We start from the raw sequence: 15,947 nt of genomic DNA on the forward strand, positions 1-15,947 counted from the left end.
TATAAAATACATGTAAAGACTGTAAACTACCATCATTTGATCACCAAGCAAAAAAGAAGGAATGAAAAACTATATAAAAAATTGAAACATTAAGTTAAAAAAAAACATTATTAACTATCGGCAGCCAAGAACAGAAAAGTCTTCAGATTTAAAAGCCTCAGTCAAATGTAACTGCTTGATTTCAGCCGGGCTAATATTGTGTAGATTTATTTCACATTTATCTGTTGCTTATGTAGAAATCTCTGTGGTTTGATCTGAAATACCTTTGTCACCAGAATCAGAATCAGAATTGCCTTTATTTGCCAAGTATTGCCAAGGAATTTGACTCTGGTTTGAACTGTACTCTCTCTGTACCAGCATGTATAAATATACACTAAATAATTCATAATAAAAATGTGCAAATAAAATATGCAATAAAAAATATGTGCAAATGAGAAAGAGACAAACGGATTGAAGTTGTACATGAGGAATATGAATAGTAATGGTATATGAGTTTTTTGGCAGGTTAACTTGTTTATCAGTGTGACGGCCTGTTGAAAGAAACTGTTCCTGTGTCTGGTTGTTCTGACATACAGAGCTCTGTAACGTCATCCGGGGGGAGTTTAAACAGGGTGTCTCTAGGGTGGGATGGGTCTGCAGAGATGTTACCAGCTTGCTTCCTGGTCCTGCCCCGGTATAAGTCCTCGATGGAGGGCAGGCTGGCTCCGATGTTTTTTTCCTCAGACCTGACAGTTGGTTGAAGTCTGTGCCTGTTGTGTTTGAAGGCAGAGGGAAACTAAACAGAGATGGAGATGCACAGGACAGACTGGATGATGGATGTGTAGAAGATGGTGAGAAGTTCCTGGGGTAAGTTGAACTTCCTGAGCTGTCAGAGGAAGTATATCCTTGCGGTGCCTTTTCCTGATGGAGTCTCTGTGGGAGATCCACTCCAGATCTTGCGAGAAAGTGGATTCCAGGAACCGAAAAGTGTCCACAATAGGCACAGTGTTGTTAAGGATGGGGGGGGGGATAGTGGGTTCCTCCTGAAGACCATTATGATCTCCACAGTCTTGAGCAGGTTCAGCTCCATGTCATTCTGATCACACCAGAGGACCAACTGTTCCACCTGCTGTCTGTGTGCAGCCTCATCACCATCCTGGATGAGTCCAGTGATGGTGGTGTCATCCACAAACTTCATGAGTTTAACAGAGGGGTTCCCTGAGGTAGTCGTTTGTATAGAGGGGGAAGAGCGGTGGGGAGGGCACACACCCCTGAGGGGCACCAGCGCTGATTGTCCTTGTGCAGGATGTGATGCTCCCAAGCCTCACCTGTTGTGTCCTGTCCATCAGGAAGTTGGAGATCCACTGACAGGTGGGAGCTGGCACAGAGAGGTTGGAGAGTTTGACACATACTGATGTTCTGCACAATGAATACATAATAATGAACAGAGTTATTCAGTTACTAAGAGTAAATTTGTTGTACTTATTGTAAACAAACAAACAAAAATGTTCACCATCCGCTGTTTTCTGTTTTTGTACTCTGCCAAAATAATGTCCTTCAGGATAAATAAAGTGTCTCTTATCTTGTAGACACCTTATCTCATACACTCAACAAAAATATAAACGCAACACTTTTGTTTTTGCTCCCATTTTGTATGAGTTGAACTCAAAGATCTAAAACTTTTTCCACATACACAATATCACCATTTCCCTCAAATATTGTTCACAAACCAGTCTAAATCTGTGATAGTGAGCACTTCTCCTTTGCTGAGATAATCCATCCCACCTCACAGGTGTGCCATATCAAGATGCTGATTAGACACCATGATTAGTGCACAGGTGTGCCTTAGACTGCCCACAATAAAAGGCCACTCTGAAAGGTGTAGTTTTGTTTTATTGGGGGGGGATACCAGTCAGTATCTGGTGTGACCACCATTTGCCTCATGCAGTGCAACACATCTCCTTTGCATAGAGTTGATCAGGTTGTCAATTGTGGCCTGTGGAATGTTGGTCCACTCCTCTTCAATGGCTGTGCAAAGTTGCTGGATATTGGCAGGAACTGGTACACGCTGTCGTATACGCCGGTCCAGAGCATCCCAAACATGCTCAATGGGTGACATGTCCGGTGAGTATGCCGGCCATGCAAGAACTGGGACATTTTCAGCTTCCAAGAATTGTTTACAGATCCTTGCAACATGGGGCCGTGCATTATCCTGCTGCAACATGAGGTGATGTTCTTGGATGTATGGCACAACAATGGGCCTCAGGATCTCGTCACAGTATCTCTGTGCATTCAAAATGCCATCAATAAAATGCACCTGTGTTCTTCGTCCATAACAGACGCCTGCCCATACCATAAACCCACCGCCACCATGGGCCACTCGATCCACAACATTTACATCAGAAAACCGCTCACCCACACGACGCCACACACGCTGTCTGCCATCTGCCCTGAACAGTGTGAACCGGGATTCGTCCGTGAAGAGAACGCCTCTCCAACGTGCCAAACGCCAACGAATGTGAGCATTTTCCCACTCAAGTCGGTTACGACGACGAACTGGAGTCAGGTCGAGACCCCGATGAGGACGACGAGCATGCAGATGAGCTTCCCTGAGACGGTTTCTGACAGTTTGTGCAGAAATTCTTTGGTTATGCAAACCGATTGTTTCAGCAGCTGTCCGAGTGGCTGGTCTCAGACGATCTTGGAGGTGAACATGCTGGATGTGGATGTCCTGGGCTGGTGTGGTTACACGTGGTCTGTTGGTTGGATGTACTGCCAAATTCTCTGAAACGCCTTTGGAGACGGCTTATGGTAGAGAAATGAACATTCAATACACGAGCAACAGCTCTGGTTGACATTCCTGCTGTCAGCATGCCAACTGCACGCTCCCTCAAATCCTGCGACATCTGTGGCATTGTGCTGTGTGATAAAACTGCACCTTTCAGAGTGGCCTTTTATTGTGGGCAGTCTAAGGCACACCTGTGCACTAATCATGGTGTCTAATCAGCATCTTGATATGGCACACCTGTGAGGTGGGATGGATTATCTCAGCAAAGGAGAAGTGCTCACTATCACACATTTAGACTGGTTTGTGAACAATATTTGAGGGAAATGGTGATATTGTGTATGTGGAAAAAGTTTTAGATCTTTGAGTTCATCTCATACAAAATGGGAGCAAAACCAAAAGTGTTGCGTTTATATTTTTGTTGAGTGTAATTATGAGATAAGGTGTCTATTGTTTTAATCCAGTGAAAAAATTGTGCTTGGGTGACCTTGTATCAGATTTGTATATTCGCAATACGCGAGCTATCTGCACATGCACAAAAAATAGGAAGTTTGTTCTGTGCTGAATTTACCTTTTATGTGTACAGAAAGAGCTGGTTTTAATTTATGTAAACTTGATTTTAGTCTGTATGCAAAAAGGGTAAAGTCAGTACATAACAAACTCCCTGTTTTTCGCTAATGTGCAGATAGTGAATATAGAAATCTGGTACGGGGGTAATCTCAGTTTGTAACACCTTGTTTCAGACCTCTATAACATATGTGATATGTCACAAGAGTTTTTATGTGGAGTTTATATATATAGATAGATAGATAGATAGATAGATAGATAGATAGATAGATAGATAGATAGATAGATAGATAGATAGATAGATAGATAGATAGATAGACACAGAGAGAGAGACTTAGTGGATAGCACCGTTGCCTCACAGCAAGAAGGTCATGGGATTGATTCTGACCTGTGTTCTTTCTGTGTGGAGTTTGTGTGTTCTTTCCGTGTTTGCGTGGGTTTCCTCCAGGTGCTCCAGCTTCCTCCCACATCCAAAGGACATGCAGGTTAGAAGGACTGGAAACTTTAAACTGTCTGTAGGAGTGAATGTGTTTGCTTGTCTGTGTGTGTCCCTGTGACAGACTGGCGTCCTGTCCCATCTCACGCCCTGTGACTGCTGGGATAGGCTCCAGCCCCTGTGACCCTTAATCGGGGTATAGAAAATGGGTGAATGGGTATTTGGAGAGGGGACTGTGTATCACCTTGGTGTCTGTAGCAGCTGCCCTCTGCGTTGTGTTGTTATGACTCCGCCCATTCGCTCCCCTCGGGACGCAAACTCACGATCTCCAGCATGGGAGTCGGACTCTCTAACCAGAAGGCTAAAACCCAGGGCTCTGGCCTTGTGACCAGAGAATCCTTTTGAGCTGTTGGGAGTGAGGTTTACTAACTACATCTGCACAGCGACACCTGCTGGCCTCCGTTACATATCTATGGGGAGTTTTTTGCTCTAAATTTTAATAATTGTCTTTACACCTGGTAACCTACTGTAAGGTTGCTGAAAATATATATCATATGACCCCTTTAAGTATTATTAAATATTAAGCGTATGCATTAAATAATACATTTTTTAATTATTAGAGTGATAAAACATTATTTTTGTAAATCTCCTGCAGTTTATCAGAAAATCAGGTTGTATTTGATTACGTTTGACACTGAAACGATTTCACAGTTTTTATTGATTGATCACGAACAATTCTATTTGTGTTAAAATTATAAAGACAGAGAAGTGCACTGCCCTCCCTCCCATCAGAGCGCCTCTAGTGGCCATGAGGCTGTAGTCCAACCGCGACAACAGCCAAGCAGCAAGGAAACAGGTTTGTCAAGTTAGCGACAACCAGCCAGTTAACTACTGAAAATGAGTCCATTATACCTTCAAAATAAAAAATCACGAAGTCATTGTGATATAAAAACAAATAATTACAATTAAGTTGAATGTCAATATAAATTTAAATTAACTTTTATGTTCTCACATAGATTTTGAGTTACAAAAAAATTTCAAAAGAGTTTTAAGTCAGTAATATATTTATATTACAAAGTCAGAACCGGTTATATGCTTTTTTATCGTATCTTACTTGACGTGTTTAGGAAAAGCACTGTGGCTGAAAACTTATGGAAAAGTGGGAAAAGTAACAAGCGTAAAAATGTATACGAACATCCTACTGGCAGGATAAAAAATAACACCGGTGATCTGGAGTTTTTTCCCCTGGAGTGATCTTCAAGGCGACGATGGTGTCAAAAAAAGGGAAAACGCAGATTTTCATGGAGATCCATTGAAAGTAAAATAACTCATGGAGAAGGGAGCAAGTCGGGAGTCATGAGCGCAGGTTTGTTTCGTTTGACGAGGGAGCTAGCTTCACTTAGCTTACTGCGGCTAACTAAAGCCAAAAAAAGAGCAAAGTGCTCACTTCGTCCTGTAAAACCCAGAGTTAATTATAAGGGGTTTTTTTTCCTTAGTAAGAGTTCTTAAATACTATAAAGGCGGACAGGCTGTCAGTGCTTTGTAAAAAGTGATAATCCAAATTTCCTTTTTGTGTTTGCTAACAGTGAAACATCCTTTGTCTGAAAACATCTGCCAAACTGAATAACTCCGTTTTTATATGGAATTACGAGCATTGTTTGAAGAAGGTGGTTGTCTAGAAAACAGCTTCCATGAAAATCTAAAATAAAAGCGTTATTGTCTCCCATTTTTTGATTTTTAGATGCAATTTCTTGCATATTAAGGTAAATTCCACTAAAATGCACTTGATCAAGTCATTTCAAGAAAATCAAGCAAAAAAAAAAAAACATCTATAACGGTGCACTTTGTAGCTTTAAGTGTTTTTTAAAGGGTAATTGGTATATGACATGCATGGAGAATGTATTAAATAATAATTAGGGTTTATGGTTATGTTTAGACCTCCAAAAAAAAAAAAAAAAAAAAAAAAAAAAAAAAAAAAATATATATATATATATATATATACCATGAAAACATGTCATTTGGCTGCAAACTGGGATTGTCTGAGGCAGTGTTTTGTGCTTTTTTTTTTTATTCCTATGAATAATTTCCCCTTGAGCATGATACCAGCTAGGCTTGGACTGAGTGATCTTCCCAGACTGAGCAGGATGAATTGGGGATGAAGAGGTTGGAAACATCATCTTGATGACTCCACTTCTCCTGTTGTCAGCCAGCCAGAATTGTCTGCCACTTAAACGGAAAATATGGCCTCCATTCATGGCTTTTCTTTAATTAGTACAAACAAACACTCTTTCAGTTAACCTGTGTTTTGCAAGGGATTCATTATATTCTGTGACATCTTTTACTGATTATATTGTCTTCCCGAAATTCACCAACCCATATCTTTGAAATTAATTTTTAAAAATGCAGCTCTAACATTAATGCAAAATGCATTGTATGTATAGAAATAATTTACATTTTTTTTATATTAGCTTGTGGTTTAAAATAATATGCAATATTAAATTTTACCCTCTGATGCTTTTCATAGACTACTATGTGGAAATGGTGGCATCAAGGTTGGAGACACAGGTTTATGACCGGGGAGTTATGCGTTCAATCCCTGACGACACTGAAAAAAAAATCACTGGTGTCCTTGAGCACCTCTGTGTTGCTCCCAGTGTGCAGATGAGTGTCTTGCAACACTCAGTGTGTGTGTGTCTGTGGATGTGAGGCATCATAGCAAAGCACTTTGATTGTCTACATAAGATGGACAAACTCTGGAGAAATAGTCTGTTTACCATGTGATTGAATAAAAAAATCTTTTCTCACACTCCCCCCTATTTCATCCATGGGCCAAACAGGTTTTTGATACCTCTTAAATGGACAAAACAACACTTACAATCCAACCTCAGTATACCACAGCCTACATGGCCTATGGTGACCTTCCCAGAGTGGCAGCTGTAGCCAAGTAGGGGTCACTGAATAACTCTATATCATTTGATCATAGAGAATCCAAACTACAACTTATTGGAATGTTTATCATTAGATAAATAATGTGGTATAATTTTCTTTGTGATTGAAATATTCTTAAATGTTGACCCCTGTGTCATCCTTCATTGGACTGGACTGCACTGATATAGCGCTTTTTCATCTGAATCAGAAGCTCAAAACACTTTACAGTGATGCCTCACATTAACCCACTCACACACCAATGTCAAGATGTTGCAATGCAAGGTGCTCACTACACACCAGGAGAAACTTGGGGATTTAGGATCTTGGCCAAGGGCCCTTAGTGATTTTCTGGGCTGACAGAGGTTTGAACCGGGGATCCTCTGGTCTCAAGTCCACTGCTCAAGACCATCACTTCCCCATTAACCCTTACCTGACCCTAGCTGCCACCCAGGGGTGGTCATCATACATTTTTGTGGAGGCCATAGTTGACTGATGCTGGATTGTAAGTGTTGTTTAGTCCATTTATATGGCATTGATCAGGTCAAAATGGCTTCGAGCTCATAGACGACCTCTGGTGGTGTGTATTTCTCTTAAGTTCAGGCTCCTCTTCCGAAGGCATGGGAATTTCATATGAAAAAATAGATCAGCTCTCTCATGTGCCTTCTGGCAAACTAGCTGCAATTTCATGTCTTTTTTATTTCATACCATTACAGTTGTCTTTATTTTGATAAGAGGAAAAGTCTTCTAGTGGTGTAGGATGGGTTATTGCCTGCTGACTCTAAATAATCTTTCTCTTCCCTCTTTTCCTTGTGTAGCTGTGAAGAAGCCTCCATTAGCTCCCAAGCCTAAACTCCCTGTTAACACCACCAAAGCCTCTCCCCCACCGATCGCTCCAAAACCAGGACTTCACTCCCAGTCTATCATCATCTCCCAGTCTTTTCCTGGTACTCTGAACAGAATCAAACCAGCTGTTGCCCCCAAACCATGCATCCCCAAATCTGTAGTCTGTTCTCGTCCTGCTTCACCACCTAAACCCAGTGGAGTCTTTATCCATTCTCAGAAACACAAGGAGGGTTTAGATGACAATCACATACTTCTTATTTCCAAAAATGGGATTTTATCTGAAACTAGCAACCATGAATTGGAATACATCATTCCCAGCTGCTCCTGCAGGCTCCAGGACTGTTCCCAGTGTGAGCATTTGGAAAATGGAAATGCAGCTGGGACTGAGAGCGAGTTGCACAAAAACCAGTTGCAGAATGGAATTTCTCCTGAAGGATATGATTTTAGAGGGACACAACCACAGGAAAAAGCAGAAATCCAGGAAGATGGAGCATCTTTAGAGAAGGACAATGGTGAGGAGATAAGTAAAAATTTCAATCCCAAGCCCAGAAACAAACCTCAAAGACAGAGACACTTGGTAACCAAAGAAGCACATAGACCCGATGAGCAGACAGAGTGCAGTTTGGGACAATCTTTTGCTTTTGGTGAACTCGAAGTTGGAGAAAATCATCTGCAAATTGAGGCCCATAATACGGAGTTAAAGGACAACAACTGTAAATCTGTTTGGGATGTTGTAGGAAGCAACATTGTCTCTCCAAATCCGACTGTTCTTGATTTACCATTTACACTTCCATCCCCAGAGTTGTTGAAGGAAGAAAGTGAACGCAGCATAGCCAGTCCTGCCAGGTTATTCCCTGATCTGAAGGTCCCTGCTCCTCCAAGTAAGCCTCTTCCAGTCCCTCACCCACGTAAACTTAAGAAGCCAACTCTTGTGAGGCAGAATGGCGTGGAGGGCGGTGCCTTTGATCTCATACCAGAGGAGCAAAAGAAGAGGCTTGAGACAAGGGATGAGGAGGAGAAACTGAGTGTAGCTGGTCTGTCACTCAGTTTGGACAGTGATGAACTCAAAGATGGTGGAAGTACAAGGCCTCTATCCCAACAAGACATCTGTACAGTAGAGCCCAACACACCTGTTCCCCCTCTTCGGCAGACATCCCTGTCTTCCCATCTCTATAGGACAATCCCTGTGCCCCCTTTACTTGGCAGAGACACCTCCCACTCCTTAGACCTCCTCTCCCAATCTGACCCACTGCACCATGATGGCAAAAAAGAAGGCAAGGTGCACCAAGTGAGAGAGGATGAAGAAGACGGGTACGGTGACTTTGAGCTTTACCCGATTACCCACAGCCTCCCCAAACAGCTCAGACTCGGTTGCCATCCATCCTTGTCCAACACAAAGAAGGCCTTTTCTGCTGAGGATCAGCAATCACCAATGACACCACCTAGAAAGCCTCAGAGACACAGTTTACCAGCTCCCCCTCCCCCCTCCATTATCCCTCCTGCACCTCCACATGGTAACATACCAATGAGGGCGCTACCTGCACCACCCACAGAGAAAACAACTTGGCGCTTTTCCCGGCCCTCCGTGACATTCTTCAGTCGCCAGATGCCCACCAGGAGCAGTGTCCCCCCAAAAAGTCGAGCACCAGTGTTGGGGGGCAAGCAAAGGGCACAATCCTTCTCCGCAGCCGACCTTGCCACCAGATCTGATACGCAAAAGAGGGGTCTGTCTTTTCGGAAGCTTCTGGAGCTCAGGCTGCCTGTCAAGATGCTGCCAAAATTGTTAACCAAAGGAGCGCAGTCTCTGGACTGTACCAGTGTGGAGTCCAACCGGAGAGATAGAAGAATGGAGCGACCCAAAAGCTGCATAGGAGAGTCTGAGTATACTGGAGAAGGAGAGGGATCAGTGGAGTATGAGAACGTTCCACTCTATGAGGAGATTCCAGAATACATGAACCTGCCATTTCATAGTGCGAGGCTGGGGTGGCCACATGATCTGGATTCTCCTGATTCAGATGTTTATGAGGTGCAGGATCCCTATCACAAATGTCATGACCTTGAGTATGAAAGGTGAGGTTTGTAGTTGTACGTTTTTCTTGTTACCTCCTTGATTGAGTTTGCTTTCAGCCATGTTTGTTTGTTTGTTTGTTTCTTTGTTAGCAGTAATACTCAAAATATTTTTAGTCAGTGTTCACAGACCTTTGGAGAGAAAACCCTTATATTTCAGATCTCAGTGTATATTCTGTATCATTTGTATTTTTTGATTACTTGGGATTAAGTTCTTTATCAGATTTCTGCCAAAGTCCATAAAATTTGTGAGCTAAATATTACTGGCTCCACTGCCAGAAGGTGCCCTGCTTCACCTTGTCAGCCATTATGTTTTCTTTGCCGTGAAAACCCACAAGGCTCATGCAAGCTACATATGCAGTGACGTAATAATTCTGCACAGTTTCAGCTGCAACATAAATTCCATTATTGCCTGAAAACAATAACATTTATCATGATGAAGAGAAGCAAGATGTTTTTCTGCTTGTAGTCATCAACGATTTGGCCAACTATTCATTGCTCATGAAGATGTGTGATGTGGTCTTCACCCGTGTGAGTTAGCAACCAATCAGTGTAGAGGTCCACACAGTGTTTTTTTAGGGCTGCTCAGGGGGACATCACCAGGTGCAGGGACTTAACTCTGCCAAAAAAAGCCCCAAAGATCTTCCTGTGCTGGAGATGCATGCAAAGGTGTCTGACTTCCTAAAATACCAAACAAAGCAACATGGATCATTTGGCCAACAGTGTCAGGCTGTGAACCCATACAGTTGCACTGTAAAGTTCCTCATCTGGGAACATCTTTGTGCAGCAGGTTGCACACTTGACCTCGGTAGTTTGGATGTACAACAGTGGGAAAGTTGGCCTTTGAGCACATGGCATTGAATTTGAATAGAGCATTGATGTGCAGCAAGTCGTTCTATTTTCCTGTGGGTTATTTTCAGTGGCCATGGCAGGAAATGTTTGAGAATTGCAAAAACGCCACACACAGCTCTCTAGAACAGGGAAAATAAACCTGCAGCAACCACGAGCTGCTGCCGCCCGCCCTCGCACTCTTCTTAACCTCGGCATTGCATTTTTCCTCCCCTTCATTATGTTAGAGAATTTCTGAAAAGACTTTTTCCTCCTCCAGGTAAATGAATAAGTGAACAAACTATTCATAGTAGCCCATGGGCCAAGCAGGTTTTCGGCACCACTTAAGATGGCAAAACAAAACTTACAATCCAGCCTCAGTATATGAGGAGTGATTGAGAAGTTTTGAACTGGACCCAGAAAAAGTAGGGTGTGGTTCTCCATTTTTTGCATTCTGAGAAACCATCATTGAGTCAAAATTTCACACATTCTCAAGAAATGTTGGTTTTTCAGAATGCAAACATGGAGAACCACGCCCTACTTTTTCTTGGTCCGGCTCAAAGCATCTCAGTCACCCCTTGGACCGTGGCTTACACAAAAATGTATGGTGACCATCCCAGGATGGTAGCTGTGCCCAAGTTGGTGACAATGAAGAAATACACAGGACTCAAAATTTATAAATGCATCAATCATATTTAAAAGTATACCACATTATTTGTCTCATCATAAAGATTCCAAAAATGTACAGTTTGGACTTTCTGTGACTGAATGTTATGGAGTAAAAACAGGAAAAATGGTGACAAACTGACAATTTCAGTTTGTATAGGCGTCAAAAGTTAAAGTTACTCCAATTTTGGTAAAAAGTGATTCAAATTATTGGTTGCCCATCTGTTATGCTTAGTTATCATGTTATTTTGTAGCATACTGTATGTCATAGAATCCAATGGACATGGACCTTGTTTGACCTTTTATATTGAAGACCAAACATTCAACATGGTCAAAACTATTCCATTTATTAATCCTATTGCACCTCCTTGAACTTTTATTTTTCTTTTAATTTGGACAAAACAAAGTCTACCAAGCAAATAAAAGCAAGCAAAACAAGAGCAATCAGAGATATCTGACACCCGCCATGGGGTTGACAAGGATTCAAAATAACAGATATGTGATTCACATTGTGACCCAGATTTTACCTGGATCCGAGTTCCACAACACAATGCAATAACTGCCTACTGATCCAGAACGGTCTGACTGATTTAAGATGCTGCAATCTGATATTTAATTCACAAGCTGAAACAAAATAGTGTCTTGCTAATCTTGGTTTGACATTGTGATGTCGTGTCTTTCTGCTGCAGAACCTGCATGTTGATCCGGATCACTCCCAACATCCAACACTAACAGGGTCTTCCTTTGTGCAGTAGCCACAAGATTCATCAAGCAGATTTGTGATGGTCCTCGAAATGGTGAAAATTTAAGAAATGGTCCAGAATTGGATCTTGATCCCAATCCACTCCAAAATTTAATGGAGTCTTCCATGCCCTAATATCTATCTGTGGTGAAAATTTTGTCTAAATCGGGGGCATGCAGCGAGGGCCAAGACACTGCAGGATTTCCTTGCAACCAAACACCTCAGCAGGTGGATTGCTGATGAGCTTCTCCCCTGAACATAAACATCTGATCATCAATGAAATCATCTGCTGAGGTAATTGGTAGTAAGGAAAACCTGTAGTGTCTCAGCCCTTCGTGGCACACATGATTGCCCGCCCCTGGTCTAAATCCATGCAGTATTTTTGACGTAATCCTTCAAAGCCTGTATAAAGTGCAATCTTGATCCAGAAATCTTGATCAAGAATCCAGATCCAGGTCACCTCCAAAATTTCACGGAGTCTTCCATGGCCTCATCTGTCTATGGTGAAAATTTCATCAAAATCTGTGCAGTAATTTTGACAGAATCCTGCTAAAAGGCAGACAGACAAACGAATGCCAATGATTTTATTATGTCCTAGGCAGACATAATTAGTTTTGTCAACTAAATGCCACAAATTGTGAAATGATTGTGAGTTGAACTGCTGAGGGATCATTAAAAGGTACGGCTAGCACTGTCCCACCAGTTACATCATCATGTTCACCCGATTAAAATTTCATTGAGTCAGTGTTTAGTTTTTTTAGGAAGCAGACTCAACAAGATCAGGAACCCTCCAAATTGGTGTAGTTCCTATTTACACTTTTATGATGGAGGAATGCTAAGTGATGAGGTCAAAGTCCAGTTAACTGGTCCGGTGGTGTGAAATCAGCCATTAAAACTGTAAAAAAGCAGAGTGCGTCTTAATTCTGTCTGGTATGCAGAGTGGTTGGCAGGGTGTTTGTGAGGGATTGTTGGTGTTTTTCAGGCCTGTTAAGATTAGTGGCACTCTGTGCCAGATGGAGCACGATTGAATGCTGAAGTACAGACAAAACAGGAGATTGACAGAAATGGGAAGAAGAGCTGATTGCTTAGAGAGTTTGTGTTTTAGTACGTAAAACAGCTGAGGGATACCTATGAATAGAAGAAAATATGGGAATGTTGACTTTTGCAGATGAGAGTGAAGAATGCAGGTCTTGTGTTTTTCCATTCCAGTGCTTGTCTTAAGCCTAAGGACTCACCCATGTAGTTGAGCCACTGTTGGCGGCCTTATAACTGCATGTCAGCAGCAGCACAAATTATTGTCATTGCTCGTGTATGTGTGTGCAAAATAACTTGGAAAAGGGTGAGCAGAAGTTGGTAGGAACATTCTTTGGATGAGCATGTTCACATTTGAATATCTGAGCAGATCAGATCAAAGGTCAGGTTGGGAGGTCCTGCAACTTATACTCTGGTGCGACTTGTATCCCCAAAAAATCATGAGTTCAATAATAATAATAATAATAATAATAATAATAGTGGTTTGTATAGGCCTTTCCCAGGCCAGGAATCACAGCAGTAAACACAATAAACTCCAATAATAAAAGAAGAAATGCCAGTAATAAAAGTACACAACAGTGCACAAAATTCCAAATTCAAGAGCTGATTTATGGTTGGCGTCATACCTGACCAGTTGTTCTCACTGTGCGTTTTGTACAGTAACACTACCTAACCTCTACTACTCTAACCTTAGTGACATGAAATTTGGGGTTGCACACGGGTCTGTCTTAGGCTCCTGCTTTTCTCCCTTTATATAGCACCCCTTGGGCACATATTGTGGTGTTTTGGGATTACTTTTCACTGCTATACTCAGTTATACATGCCGATAATAATCAGTAATCTCATTCACATAAAATCCTTAGAAGATTGCCCTGCATCAGTGAGAAGTTGGATGTCTAGAAACTTCCTACTTTTAAACCCTGGTAAGACTGAAATGATGGTTCTTGGTCCAGTGAGACATCGGCATCAATTTGATCAGTTAATGCTTAGCCTAGGCTTGCGTGTCATACATCACACTGACAAAGTGAGGAACCTTGGGGTAATTTTTGATCCTACATTGTTCTTTGACCTCCACATTAGAGATATTATGAGGACTGCTTTCTTCCACCTGCGAAATATAGCGATGATTCGTCCCATCCTGTCTATGGCTGATGCTGAGACCCTGATCCATGCATTTATCTCTTCTAGATTGGTCTACTGCAATGTTCTATTTTCTGGTTTACCGCAGTCTAGCATTAGGACTCTCCAATTGGTTCAAAATGCTGCAGCCAGACTTTTGACACGAAGCAGAAAGTTTGACCACATTACACCCATTTTGGCGTCTCTTCACTGGCTTCCTGTCCCAGTGACATCAGATTTTAAGGTTCTGCTACTAACCTATGAAAATGTTCCCCGACTGGCACCTCCCGACTTAATCCTGGTTCACACGGAAAGATAATTAGGCCGATATTGGACCCTCTCTTCCCCTTCCAACAGTCTTAAGGACGCCCCAACAATCATGATGACGCTAAAGATAATCTTATCAGATATTCCTGCAGTGTGTGGTGTGTTCAGAGCGCTCTGATCTGCTCGGAAGGACGTTAGGGGCACTCTGATCGCGAATCGGGGATATTCAACATGTTGGATTGTCTTGGCCTGATATCGCAGCATGTGCTGTGTCCCCCCACCACAAACGTGCACACAGCCTGCAGAATGTGACGTGTAGCCGATCAGAAAGCGAGGTGACGGACGCACGGAGTGGAAAATAAAATCAAAACAGCTGTTCTGACTTACCAGAAAGTCTGGTGGTCGTGCTGTCTCCACTCCTTTAAAGAACTCCTTTTCTTTTCTTTTTGTATAATTTTTTTCCCCTCGGTTTTAAATAGTCCACAAACTATCTCCATCTGTTTACTCTGAAGTCACGTTTAATCTCGAGAGATTTTTCAAGTTTTCCTGTCTGACCTGGGAATGCTCGTGTGTGAAATCTGTTCATGTGTGGTATGTTGACTTCACTGTGTGGCTGAACACTACATACTGTATGACCAAACCTTTTAGATCTATAATTTTTTTTTATCTCCACGTGTGTGGTCTCTCAGGTTTTGGAAACCTACAGATAATTTTAAAATCCTGCCGTGTGAACCAGGCTGGGCCTGGGCTCTGCGTTCTCAGGGTGCAGGACTACTTTGTGTCCCTTAGGTGAATAAGAAGTCTGTGGGTCACAGAGCTTTCGCTTATCGTGCCCCTGTTCTGTAGAATGATCTCCCTGCATCAATAAAACAGTCAGATTCTGTGGAGACTTTTAAGTCCAGACTTAAGACGCACTTATTTTCCCTTTCATATGTCTAGCATACTGGTACAGTTTTGTTTTACACTTTTTACTCTTAATTCATTTTATTAGTAATTGGAGCGTGCTGCGGCCTCAACTTTACCTAAATTCTGGGTCTTTTAGTGAAGTTTAGGGCTAGTGGCCGGCGATCACCTTAGTATTTCTTCTGTTTTTCTTGTTTAATGCTGACAAATTATACAGTATTTGTTGTCTTTCTGATGCCTGATTCTGTTTTTTCTCTCTGTTTGAGGTGCAGCTCCATGTAGAGATGGGTGTGGTGTCTGTTTCTCTAACCCTCCTGTTCTGTGCACTGGCAACATTTCCTCTATATTTGTTTTGTGAATTGTTTTGTAATTTGTGTCTGTATCATAGTCCAAGCAGAGGGTCACCCCTTTGAGTCTGGTCTGCTTGAGGTTTCTTCCTCAAATCATCAGAGGGTGTTTTCTTACCACTGTCGCCTGTATTCTTGCTCTGGGGGTTAGTAAGGTTAGACCTTACTTGTGTGAAATGCCTTGAGGCAACTTTGTTGTGATTTGGTGCTATATAAATGAAAACTAATTGATATTGATTAAAAACTCAGATTGACTCGCATTTTATTGTACTGTTTGTAATGCAGTGGACCAGTAATCTGTGTCCACCCAATGATTTATTTTGCCTGAACTGTCAAAAAAAAATCAAAAAAAAAAAATCCAATTTATTCTCCAACATATTTTGTTTGTCCAGCTTGCTTATTTAGCTTGCTTTTTTAATTTAACTGACCTTGTATTCT

General features: G+C 41.9%; 1 protein-coding gene across 2 annotated transcripts in view; it reads left to right on the forward strand.

The window, feature by feature from the left end:
- Positions 1-4,933: 4,933 nt before the first annotated feature.
- fgd6 (FYVE, RhoGEF and PH domain containing 6) overlaps positions 4,934-15,947 on the forward strand; it is a 36,788-nt gene continuing 25,774 nt past the window's right edge. For both annotated transcript variants that reach the window (XM_034163143.1, XM_034163145.1), the window contains exons 1-2: positions 4,934-5,133; positions 7,511-9,608. In XM_034163143.1, the coding sequence (XP_034019034.1) occupies positions 5,124-5,133; positions 7,511-9,608 (2,108 nt within the window). In that variant the 5' untranslated portion in view covers positions 4,934-5,123. The remainder of the gene's footprint in view (positions 5,134-7,510; positions 9,609-15,947) is intronic.

The sequence above is a fragment of the Thalassophryne amazonica genome, chromosome 22 (assembly GCF_902500255.1).
Source record: "Thalassophryne amazonica chromosome 22, fThaAma1.1, whole genome shotgun sequence".
NCBI classification, from domain to species: Eukaryota; Metazoa; Chordata; class Actinopteri; order Batrachoidiformes; family Batrachoididae; genus Thalassophryne; species Thalassophryne amazonica.